Source organism: Malurus melanocephalus, unplaced genomic scaffold (genome assembly GCF_030028575.1).
Source record: "Malurus melanocephalus ecotype Western Australia unplaced genomic scaffold, MMel_1.1 scaffold_32, whole genome shotgun sequence".
NCBI lineage: Eukaryota > Metazoa > Chordata > Aves > Passeriformes > Maluridae > Malurus > Malurus melanocephalus.
The window spans coordinates 231,676-244,259 of record NW_026623264.1 but is presented as its reverse complement, the minus strand read 5'-3'; the positions used below and the strand labels follow the sequence as shown (position 1 = coordinate 244,259).

The 12,584-nt window shown below is 36.8% G+C and overlaps 1 protein-coding gene across 3 annotated transcripts in view; it reads left to right on the top strand.

Annotated features, from left to right (window-relative positions):
• The window catches only part of ARFGEF1 (ADP ribosylation factor guanine nucleotide exchange factor 1), an 85,730-nt gene that overhangs the window by 66,125 nt on the left and 7,021 nt on the right, over positions 1–12,584 (top strand). For all 3 annotated transcript variants that reach the window (XM_057363906.1, XM_057363908.1, XM_057363909.1), the window contains 11 exons: positions 1,160–1,250; positions 2,307–2,347; positions 2,436–2,605; positions 3,234–3,385; positions 3,547–3,719; positions 4,671–4,831; positions 5,481–5,611; positions 6,445–6,574; positions 7,564–7,699; positions 7,785–7,923; positions 12,352–12,421. In XM_057363906.1, the coding sequence (XP_057219889.1) occupies positions 1,160–1,250; positions 2,307–2,347; positions 2,436–2,605; positions 3,234–3,385; positions 3,547–3,719; positions 4,671–4,831; positions 5,481–5,611; positions 6,445–6,574; positions 7,564–7,699; positions 7,785–7,923; positions 12,352–12,421 (1,394 nt within the window). The remainder of the gene's footprint in view (positions 1–1,159; positions 1,251–2,306; positions 2,348–2,435; positions 2,606–3,233; positions 3,386–3,546; positions 3,720–4,670; positions 4,832–5,480; positions 5,612–6,444; positions 6,575–7,563; positions 7,700–7,784; positions 7,924–12,351; positions 12,422–12,584) is intronic.

Below are 12,584 nucleotides of genomic sequence, written 5' to 3'. Positions count from 1 at the left end.
AGAAATAGCCCTTCAAATTCTCTTCACACTCTACTGCTCATTTGATGTGTTTCTTAGCTGACTCATTACCAAGATTCAGACTAATTGACACTGGCAGCTTGTGTTTACAAGAGAAGTCTTGATTAAACTCAGTGGTATTATAAGTTGCAGAAATACTAGTCTGCGGTTACATATGTGTCTACAGAAAAGTTGTTCCATAAATWCCCTAGAAAAGTACTTCAGATGGGTCAGGTTATATAGGTTTGACAGACAGTCATGTCCAGCCACCTCCAAGTGTGGGTGGAGCACATCAAGAKTGAGGCAGGCTGAAACATGAGAATTTTTTCTCTCAGCAAAACCTCTGAGAACAGAACTCCATGCCTTCTTTCAGTCTTCTGTTCTTCTCTATATTCATGAAAAAAAAAAAAAAGCCCAAAATTGAATATAGGGTATGTGRAATTACCCAGAGTGGTTGCAAGATTCCTGCTCTTTTTTTGATGGTGGTTCAAGGGGAGTTTGCAGATGCCTAAAAATCTCAGAARTCTTCTCACTGCAAAGTTAGCAGTTTCCTGATATGAGCTTTCCCAGATGTAGGTTACAGTTTCTAGCTGCCAAAATAAATAATTGCCATTTATATTTACAGCTGTTTCTYACTATTCTTAGGTGATAATTTTGCTGTAATTGAGATGCTGCCTAAAAATGGGAGTTTTGGTGGAAACTCTTCTCTGTGAATGACTAAATATAACATCTTTTGGGATGGATTTACTCACTTGATGCTAATTAAGTGTGAAAAATTCTTCTCTAAGCTATATTCGTAATCATGTTTYGTATTTTAAGTAGCAGGATTACCAAAGGTTTATTGAAAGATGGGGGAAAAAAAGGTGATTCTTGTGGCTTTTATTTTTTTCACTTGTATCTACTGCTTCAAATGTGGGCAATTTTCTGGGACTAATGTAGTTTATACATGGATAGAGAATTCCCATAATTAGGACTTACATCACTATGCAGCTGTTCACTAAGATGTCCAGCTTGTGCAAGGGAAATTAATAATGTGCTTCTCTTATTTGTGAATTAAAAATATTTTTAATTATGCTGGTAGTGACACAACTTTTATTCCTCTTTCTCCCTAGCTTCTTCTGTGTGTTCTTTTACCCATTTTTCTATTGTTTTTTCACTGTAGTTGGTGGAAACGTGGATTGGAAGCAGATAGCAAGTATTCAGGAATCCATTGGTGAAACTAGCTCCCAAAGCGTTGTTGTTGCTGTAGACAGGTATGGTATAAAATTTTTTATTACCACCTGAAGTTTTTCAAGCAGTACATRAGTACCCTGTGCTAAGAAAAGGGCCTTATTAATTTATTTGAAAAAGCCTACATAAAAACTACCGTAGAGAAGTGTTTTTCAGTTTTGGAGGTAGTAGTTCCCATTTTTGGGGGGCACTGGTGTTTTTTCAAGAAGGAGAAGAGCAAAGATTAGACAAGAAGCCTTTTTACTGATAAAAAAATTACTACAGAAGACTTGCAGAGTGAAGTCTGCTGTAGTGTCTGTTGAATCTTGATTTGCWGTATATAGTAACATAGGAAATCTCATTTTTCCTTACTACTGAGGGCATTATTGTCAGACCTTTTTTCTCCTAAATGTAATTACTGACTCCCTGSTTTCCTCTTGGTTATGTAGATGTTGTCTGAAATGACCAAAATTATTATTCCAGTCTTCCTTTCTATGAATCACGTTTATTTTAACTGGATTTGGCTAGGCAGAATACATACTATGAACATTCCCTGTTTACATCATACAGTGCTGTTCAGGCTGAAGTGTTCATGGATCTTGCTTGTTTCAGCATATAAGAAATCAGAACATACAATTTTCTTAATGGTTGTCAAAATTGATGAAGAGGTAGCATTTTGAAGGCTTACAAACATTTCTGTGGTTGAAGTGTAGGCAGCARGATCAATGGCAGTTCAATAAAAACTTATCTTGCAGTAAAATCACTTCTGCAGCACTGAAGTGAGCTGGAAGCCTGATATCAAGTGTGTAATATCTGTTTGGGTTTGCAGTGTCCCTTCCTGTTTCATAATGGGAAATGTTTCAATGCAGGTGGGAACTGTGTACTCTGGAGAAGTTTGACTTCTCTATTTGGATCAGGGATGATAAAAAATGGCAGTGTTATCAGTATTTCTTTACAATTATTAATTGTTTTTTAATAAATAAAGATAATCAGAGGGTGTCTGTATATTGTTACGAGAAACAAGGCAAGGAGCTTGAATACATGTTTAGTAGATGCTTTTCTTAAGAAATTGTAATAATGTCTTTAACTGCACTYCACAGAATATTTACGGGATCTACAAGGTTGGATGGAAATGCTATTGGTAGGTTTTCTCTCTTCCCTACCCCTCCCCATCCTTGCAAACTAAACCTTGGAAAACTACTGCATTAAAATCTGTGGTCATTTAACAGTGGATTTCGTTCGCTGGCTCTGTGCTGTGTCTATGGATGAGCTGCTGTCTGCTACCCACCCTCGAATGTTTAGCCTGCAGAAGATAGTAGAGATTTCTTATTACAACATGGGCCGGATAAGGCTACAGTGGTCCAGGATCTGGGAAGTTATTGGTGATCATTTTAATAAGGTATCCCTGTTCATTATTGTAGTGGATACTCCTTCAGTTACTGATACAGATTCATTGTATTTTGAGATCTATTGGAAAAGCATGTGCTTATCTGAATCACAGTGATTTTTTCTGTCCTTCTCTGTAAGCTTAAACCAACAAAAATGTGAAGCTGGAAAGACYTGTGAGAAGGCATAGGTACACAATATAATAAATATAAAAACACAAGTATACATGGAATTATTTATCATGACCTGGATCTAGAACTGGCTGCTGTTAGTTTTGTGTTAAATTTTTGGGGGTGTTTCATGATGCTTGGGTTAAGAGGTGTTCCTCAAGTCTAAATTGACTGTTTATCAAATAAATGTTTGACATGCATTTTTAATACAGCTGTTCAAGGTCTTTTTTAGACAGCTTGCTTATTTTAGGAAGTTTTAAATGCCAGGTGATTTGACATAGAAAATAGCTGGAATTAGTTATGAATTATTGAATTACACGAACAGTGTGGTTTCTGGAATTGACTGCTGTTTCATTTCATTAATTTTCCAGTACTACTTAGTTCTCTGTTATCAACTGTRAAGGCAGCTTGTGCTGAATCCATAAGAATTCTGATGCAAGCTTACTCAGCATTTCTATTCTGCRTTCCCAGGTTGGCTGCAATCCCAATGAAGATGTAGCTATTTTTGCAGTAGACTCATTAAGGCAATTGTCAATGAAGTTCTTGGAAAAAGGAGAACTTGCTAATTTTCGATTCCAGAAGGACTTCCTAAGACCATTTGAACATATTATGAAGAGAAACAGGTAATAAYATACAATTAACTGAATTGCCTGGGATTACAAGCATCAACTTTTGCAATTAATGCTTCAAATTGGTTTTGTAAAATTAGTTGTTAGAGAATTATACTATTCTAATTGATTATGTAATTTAGTTTTAAAAAWTATTATTTATTATCTTAATTTAGGTCTCCTACTATTCGAGATATGGTTGTACGGTGTATTGCACAGATGGTGAATTCCCAGGCTGCTAACATCCGTTCTGGCTGGAAAAACATCTTTTCAGTGTTTCATCTGGCAGCCTCAGACCAGGATGAAAGTATAGTGGAACTGGCATTCCAGACTACAGGACACATTGTCAGTGAGTATGGACGATATTCAGACRTCATGGAAGTGTGTGTCATTCCAGAGCCCAAGAAGCTTTGTTTGTCTGTGGGCTCTGCACCCTGCAGAGTAAAGCCTGCTTCATGCCTTGAAACCAGTGATTTACACTTTCCAGTCAATTCTCTGGGAAAATACTTTAATAAGTCAATAAAAGTAGAGTTGCCCAGCTTTCTTTATGCATTTTTTAAAAAGCTTATTTGTTWGTAGCATTCTGTAGTAAAACAAGTCAGGCCTTAGATAATTCCATTGAACATGTACATTTTCATTTAAATGAAGTATTCTGCAGTTACCCCCAGGGGAAAAAACATGTGTACCCATTTTGCTAGTATGTTGTTTGCCTAACTTTTTCTGTGTTTCTGGAATGTGCTTGTGTAAGGCCTGTTAGGGAGAAAGTGCTGAGCTAGGGGGCACTATAATGATTTTTTTTCTCTATTCTAATCTATATCCCAGGCTTTAAGGGATCTCTTCATTCTGTTGGAACCTCTGCTGATTTATAAAACTGTTTCAGCATCGATGAAGCACTTTTTTTTCTTTAAAAGTAGCTATTTGAAAACAAGGCAACTGTTGCTGGGGAGGAGGTCCATTAGTAGATAAAACTCCCTGGTTCATGTATCCATCTTAASCTGTAGTCACACAGACTAGTGTTAAACAGTAAGCCTATTGCTCTAGTCTTGCTTAACTCCTGCATTTCCCTGCTTCAGTCCAGATGCTACCTTAATTTATTTTAAATACTTCCTGTCAAAATGAAATGACCTYTAGGGAATTTTTTTGTATTCCTTTTTCTTTAGCATTTTGTACTACTCAGGCATTTGATAGCATCAATCAATGAACCAGTCTCTCRTGATTTCTGTTACAGTCAGTTCATATTAGAATTAATAGATTTTAAAGCATGACATTTCTTTTTCTTCCCTTCACACTTTTCTCTCAGCAATCGTGTTTGAAAAACACTTCCCAGCAACCATAGATTCTTTCCAGGATGCAGTAAAGTGCTTGTCTGAATTTGCCTGCAATGCAGCATTTCCAGATACCAGTATGGAAGCGATCCGCCTCATTCGCCACTGTGCAAAATATGTGTCTGACAGACCTCAGGTATAGTCTGTGTTAACTAAATTGTAAGTGCTTTTATAAAGAAAAAATACTTACGCTAAACTTCCTGGCTTCCCTTCAAGTTTCGTGGATTAATGAATAAATGTACTTTATTCAGAAACATTAGGAGTATAAAATGCCACAGGCTTTTAAAGTATCAGCGATTTTTTTTCTTCTTTTATCTCCTTTGTCCATCCCTGCCCACCCAGTTCAGCTGRGGACTAGCATTCCTGAGAGCTGCTGGAAATCAGCATATCTCAGGATCTGCTCTCTACTGAGAAATGTTGTGAGGAGTGGATAATGGCATAAGCATAAATGCTTGATGTCCTCAATATGGTATGATTAAATCCTCACTTTCARAGCTGTCTCTATAAAAATGTGAGCAAGAGACTTACATCGAACTGCAAGCAAAAACTGGTGCTTGAATGTGTAATCTCGTTTATTTTTGTAAGTTTATTCTTCATAATRTACTAAGCATTATTTTGAAAAAGGCTTTGCTTTCTCAGTGTTACAGTTTTGATTGCCAATTCATCTGAGGTATCAGGGTGTAATACWGTTGCAGGAGAGATTGATGTTTATGGTCCAAATTGTGTTTTATTTTGAAGAATCTTAACTTCTATGACTCTGTGTAACCCTGTGTTTCCTTCYAAAGGCATTCAAGGAATACACAAGTGATGATATGAATGTAGCTCCTGAAGACAGAGTATGGGTGCGAGGATGGTTCCCAATTCTCTTTGAGTTGTCCTGTATCATCAATAGATGCAAATTAGATGTAAGAACCAGGTAACAATGAGTATTTGTATTTCAAATTTTAAAAGGTTTACTTTACACTTGTAAAATACAAACAACTCTTGGTAGATGTAATCACTGTAAAATGATTTACATATTTAATTTAGGTGATACCACTGTGGAAACAGCCAACACCTTTTAAATAGGTACTGGAATACAGAAGTTAAGTCTGTGTTCTGTGCATTTGAAAATTTTATTTTCTGTTACAATAAATAACAAAGTTATGTAGATTTGATTGTGTTCCGTGTCTTGCCCATCATGCTTACCATGGGGATTTTAAAATTGGTTTTATACCATGATTCATTAACTGGTTGAGGATTGCAGAARTGATTAAACAAGCGAAGCTGTACTCTGATCTCATGTAAAACCTGCTTATTTCCCTGGAACACAATTTTCCCTTGGAAAGTGTTTCAGTTGCAGTTCTGATGTGAAATATGAGGGGTTGTATACAAATAACTTTAAATTTACATACTGGCATGCAAGCTGTGCTTCTGGACTCCCTCTATAATTGGTGAWGGTTAACTTGTTTCTAGACCTTTGTATTTTTGAACTAAATATTTGTTTATTAATTTTTGTGGTCATTGGTAAAGAAGTTGGTTTGCTGTTTTAATTTTAAATTACCACAGTTCTCAAAATTTTTTTTTGGCTATTGCCTGCAACTATAAAATGCTTTTATTACAAGCTGATTTCCTACTTAGTTTTTGTGTCCTCGTGTGTATGTATAATGTTCTCAACAGTATTTGCTATTGCTGCTGCAGTTGGACKTACTTGGTCTCGTTCATATCTTTCTGTAACTCTTGGTATAAGTTGTTCTTTTTTCATTTCAGGGGCTTAACAGTAATGTTTGAAATAATGAAGACATATGGCCATACTTATGAGAAACACTGGTGGCAGGATTTGTTTCGAATTGTCTTCAGGATATTTGACAACATGAAGCTGCCAGAACAGCAGACTGAGGTGAAAAAAAGTGGAGGAAGATAATTTACATGGGAACTACTTTTACAGTAGAAAATTTGTAATATTGCTTTGTGAAGTAATGAAGAGTAAACCTCAAAACTTGGATAGGGGTCCTGTGGTTCGAGAAGCCTTGTTTTGTTTTAATGGCATTCTGTTGGCAGGTGTTTTCACTTTTTTYGTTTTTTAAAACCATGTCTCTAAGAGGCCTACTAGTTTACACTAGGAACAACAGAAGAATTGCATGACCTGCAGTGTATTTAGGGTTTGTAATAAGAATTGTAGCTTTTACACATTATGTTTGGAATTTGAGACACACAACACTTGAGTGAGGCTTGTAATTAGCAGTGAAGTCATAATTAGAAGAAGTAAGTTCTGTTAGTTCAAACTTTTTTGATTATAAAGGCAAAAAAAAAACAAACCTCTCAATGAAACAGAAACCAAAAAAACCATAACCAACCCACAAACAAACAGAAACCACCCAAAACAGCACTGTGCTGTCATTGCACCCTTTTGACCAGCCATCCGGGTTTTGATCTGCCCAAGAGTTGAACTGGCAGGTACTATTCTGACAAACAGCTGAACAGACATGGGCTTAAAAAAATGTATATAATGTGTAAATTATTARTATTAGAAGTTAGATCAAAATTGTYAATTGTTTGGGAGGYTTTGTCTGGCTGTTTGTAGTAGGACATGTCTCGCTTTGTAAGTTTTTATTCGCTGGAAAATACTTTAAAGGAACACAGCTTTAGCTTGATGTTAAAGAGTTGAGCTAGGATTTGACACTAAGAGGGTGGGTTGGTTGTCTGATCCTGTAGTTCTTTTTAAACCTGCTAGTTAGCAAGGCAGAAGTTGAAGCTTCAAATTTTGAGCTTTTGAGATACAGAATTTCATGTTACTGTAAAGCAAATAGAGTAAAAACAAGTGTACATTCATGTGTGTCCTAAAGTTTCACCTTAAAGTTGTAACTCTTCTTTCTTTTTGACTCCTAGAAAGCTGAATGGATGACAACTACTTGCAACCATGCACTTTATGCAATATGTGATGTATTTACACAATATTTAGAAGTACTTAGTGATGTTCTTTTGGATGATATATTTGCACAACTGTACTGGTGTGTGCAGCAAGGTAGGAACTGTACAAATTATGTTAAAACAATGTTAACATTTTACTTTGGATGTGAATAAACAAATACGCTGTTTGTCTTTTACAGACAATGAACAACTGGCACGATCTGGTACAAACTGTTTGGAGAATGTTGTCATCCTTAATGGTGAAAAGTTTACCCTAGAAATCTGGGATAAAACTTGCACTTGCATGCTGGATATTTTCAAAACTACAATCCCTCATGCGTAAGACAKCTGTTAATATTTATATTTGTAAAATAAGTTAGCCAGATGACTTATCCATATCAGACTCGTAGATATCTCATAGGTGGGTTGAACAAAAAGCTGTTGTGTGTGGACTAAAGATACAGACTTACTTGGAACATAATGATAAATTACGTGTAGGTATTATTTTGTATTGTAAATGATAAGGTGTTAAAACATAAAATACTACATAGGAGATAAGCAAAAAAAAAGCTACCCAGCAACCCCCAGAGTGTAACTTCATTCAGTTTTAAAGTTTTGGATTTTTGGAGAAATGGTATCTGATTTTTTGGGGTTTTTGTTTTTGGTTTTTTTTTGTAATAGAAGATGCAGACTTTGCTATTTGTAATTACATTTGAAGCTTTTTCCACAAAATACTAAAATACTCCAGCAGTCTTACAGATTTAAGTCTCTTGGTTGATGGTTAATTTCCATCATATGTTTATATGAATCTTAATATTTTAATGAAAATGATCTTGGATATCTACTCTTTCCCTTCATGTAATTACTTGATCTGAGGTGTCCTGAAGTAAGGCCAAACCATTCTGTGTGTTAACTTTTATGCATCCTAGAGCAGAGCAACAAGAAATAATGGCATTATACCAAAGACAGGTTTTTCCCTTGTGCTCCCAACACTGAGATGAAACACTACTTGTTTTTCAAATCTGATTGTCTTCATGGTGAACTGTTCTATTATTATTTGTCCTGTGCCTGTCAGCCAGTTGATATTGTTTGCTTCTGTTTAGTCCTGAAGAAAACTGAAGCAAAAGAAACCTTCTRCATATCAGTCTTTCCTTAATTTTAGAGTTGTATATCAGATAGSATCTATAAGAGAGCTTCATTCATCATTAAAAGATAAAATTGAAATTTTTTTAACCTATTTTTTATGTAAGTAGGTTTAAATTAATTCCATCAAAAATAGTTTTTAAATGAAGATGAACCATATGGGGGCTAGCAAAGTGCTTCCTTTTTTCATTTTGGTAACTGASAAAAATTAAATTGGAACCCATATCTCTGGATTTCAAAGTCCAGTTGAATTAGCCCTAACTGACTATGACCTAGTACTAGGAAACATTTTTACGTGAATATTCACAAGAGGAACATTTGGTTTCAGCATGTAATCAAAATTCAGGTKTCTGGGTATTCTTATAGTTGAATATTAGAAACCTTTCTAGAGCACCATTTTGGATATCTTAACATTTAGACATATTCAAAATATTCCTGTTGCCTTTAGTTATATCTAATTTGAAATCTGCATTATTGGCTTTGATGTTGATGGTACTTCACTTGTCAAATGAGTRATTCTTCCTAGGAGAGTGTCTGACTCCTTCCTTAATCTTTCTCTTTTTTTTCTAGTGTAATCTTTCTGTACCATCTTTTGAGAATTTCATTATTATATTATTTCTTAAATTTTTGGGAGGTTCCCAGCTTTTGCAGTCTTATTTTGACTTTATATAAGGGTGTTCATCTTTTTCCCTTCTCTTTCTGAGTCCTAGGAGGATACTTGGTTTTTTCCCTCACAGGATCTGGTTCTTTTTTTGTGGCTCCTGCTTTGGCTGACATTTCATATTTTTATTTCTCAGTTCCTCTGTTAGCCATGTTTTTGCAATGGAGCTTTTCCTGCCCTCCCATCCTTAGTTTTTTATTATTTTCTTTTTCAACAATGCAGTTTTAATGCTCAGCTTGTTGTGGAGGCTGCCTCAGTGCTTAGAGAAGAAGGCAAATKATCTTTTTACCTTTGTTTTTCCAYGCCTGGAAGTAGCACTGTAGTTAATGTCAAAATGAACACAGAAAAATCACACTGTGGTATGGTATATATGAAAACTTTATTGCTAGTTATCTTCAGATAGTCAGAAGTTACAAATCTCTAGAGTGTAAAGTATCTTCTGGCAGAAGTTCTTACTACTCTCATCAGGTAGGGTTACATATGTTCTTTTTTAGCATTTATATAAAACACCTTCCAGGTATTGTGTAACTAACTTCTTTAAGAGCTGCAGCATTGGCTGCAGGAGTTCTTAGTTGCAGTGTCAGCTTCTGCTAGTTCTTGGCAAGTTCATTTTTGTCAAGGGAGGTGATCATATTTCCTTCTTTGGAGAATGTACTTAGAATATCTACTCCAGTACCAATTTCTGCAAGGATGACTTACTAGAAAACCACAAACCAAGCTTCTCCAGACCACTGAGGTGTTGATAGCTGAAGATATTAACACTGAATGACACAGAATGGTTACAGGAAAGGGCTCTGGAGGTTTTCTGGTCTAGCCCCTGTGCTTAGACATGGCCACCCAGAGCAGCTYTCCCAGGATCACATCCTGACTTTTGAGTATCTCCAAGAAGAGAAGCTSCACAGCTTTTCTGGGCAACCTATGCCAGTGCTTGATCACCSTTACAGTGAAAAARTGTTTCCTAATGCTCATAGGGATCCTCCTTGTTTGTGCATTGACACTGGTCCTGGCATTGTGACTCACTGGAAAAAGCCTGGCTCTGTTCTCTTTRCACCTACATTTCAGATATTTATGGTATGTTGATGTCCTGAGTTTTCTTCTCCAGGCTGGACAGTTCCAGTTGTCTCAGACTCTCCTCCTACGAGAGATTCTCTATTTCCTTCCTCACCTTTGTGGCTTTTTGCTGAACTTCCTGCAGTAGGTCCAYGTCTGTCATACTGGGGAGCCCAGGGCTGGCCACTGTGCTGAGCAGAGGGGCAGGATCCCCTTCCCACYTGCTGGCAGCTCTCCTCACACAGCTCAGGGGAATGTTTGCTTTCTCTGCAGCAAGGGCACCCTGCTCGTTCATGTCCAGCCTGGTGTCCATAAGGGTCTCCAAGGCCTTCTCTGGGACCGAAGCTGCTTCCCAGCTGGGCAGCCCCCAGCACATCCWGGGGTGTGGGGATGTTCCTCCCAAGGTGAAGAACTTTGTTCTTCCCCTCACTGAATCAGCCCATTTCTCCAGTCTGTTGAGGTCCCTCTGGATAGCAGTGTGACCCTCTGGTGTATCAGCCCCTCCTACTTTTGTGTCATCCAACTTGCTGAGAGTCTGCTCTGYCCCATCACSCAGGTCATTAGGATATTGGACCCAGTATTGACCTCTGGGGTGTACCATTAGTTACTGGCCCCCAACTAAATTCTGTGCATTCTGACCATTCTCTCGGCTTGGCTGTTGAATCAGTTTTTAGACCACCTCAGTGTTTTCTAGTCTAGCCCATCCTTTGTGAGCTTTTTTAATAGGCTTTTTTAAAAAAAATTCTCTTTTAGTTTACTGTCTGTCCTGTTCATAATTTTTGTTAATTTAAATTTTCTGAAGTTTCATGAGAGCAAGACTCAGCTTTCTGGTGCGAGAAATCCAGTGTGAGTACCCTCTTGTACTCAAAAAATTCAAGAGTTAGAATTGGTTTCATGCACAAATTATGATGGTCTGGCCTCYRCTGKCTTATAATGGCTCATTATCCYAATACCTCAATTTGTGTCCTTGCASCTTTCAAGAATCAGTTTAGTTCTCYGTTATACTTTATTTGTTGTCTTAYTACATGCCTCAAGATTTTATCTTTTCTTATCTCCAGTTTGTCTTTTTAATTATCCAGTATTTACTTTTCTGGGGTTCAGTGGTATACTCATTTAGGATGCTTAACTTGGTGGAGAAAGCTCTCCCTTAGGAAATGCAGACACAAATGTCCCATATGTGTTACCTCACACAGATTAAGATAAAAGGGTTTGAGATCGTGACAAGTGACTTTAATCTTACTTTGTGGCACTAKATGGGATAGAACAAGAGATAATAGAACAAGGGACCAACTAGGTTATTTAATCCAGTTTTCCTCAATTCTTGGCAGGCATAGCCTCAGTATGTTACAATTAATGCCGAAATTTTTTAGTGCTAAGGTTAAGATTCTCAAGCCAGTAGTGTCCTAGGAAATCAGCAGGGAGAGATCAGAAATATTGTCAGTGACTTGGTTCCTTGTAACAGCAGTGAATCTGGAGTGGAAGTGGTAAATCTTGAATGGAAATAGAAACATAGTGCTGGAACATAATCCCAGACAGAGAATGCAGAACATCTCCAAATGTTCATGTGATTTGTTCCAGATTCATTCCTTATTCTAGGTAAAGTTTAGGGCAGTGTGGGAGAAATGCCCACTAATGGCACTAAAGCACTGCCTTAAGACAAATCCAGTATTTCTGAGAAAAATGAATTCACTTCCACATAGTCCACTTACCCATCCAAGGCAGATGACAGAAATGTTGAAGTTCAAAAAACACAATGCTTATATGTTTAAATATGTGTGAAAGTATAAAGTTTAGTTAGAATTGAAATTAATGCAAAAAAACCCACCCCTTGTTGAAGGGGACTGTTTAGAGTGTTGGTTCTGATTTATATTTCAAACTTAGTAAATTTGGGACTGTTTTTTTGTGTTTTCAAGGCTGCTGACTTGGCGACCAGTTGGTGGGGAGTTTTGTTCTGGCTCTCCCTCTGATGCAAAAGAAAAACTGGTAAGCTGCTGAAATCAAAAAATAATTAGGATTGCAAGACCTCAGTGCAAATGTGTGGTGATGTAGAGTAGTTGAAAAGTATACTTGGTTTGAATATATTTTTGAATTTTGATGTGCTCTAACTTTTTTCAGCTCAAGTGTTATTTAATGTTTAAAAATGGCA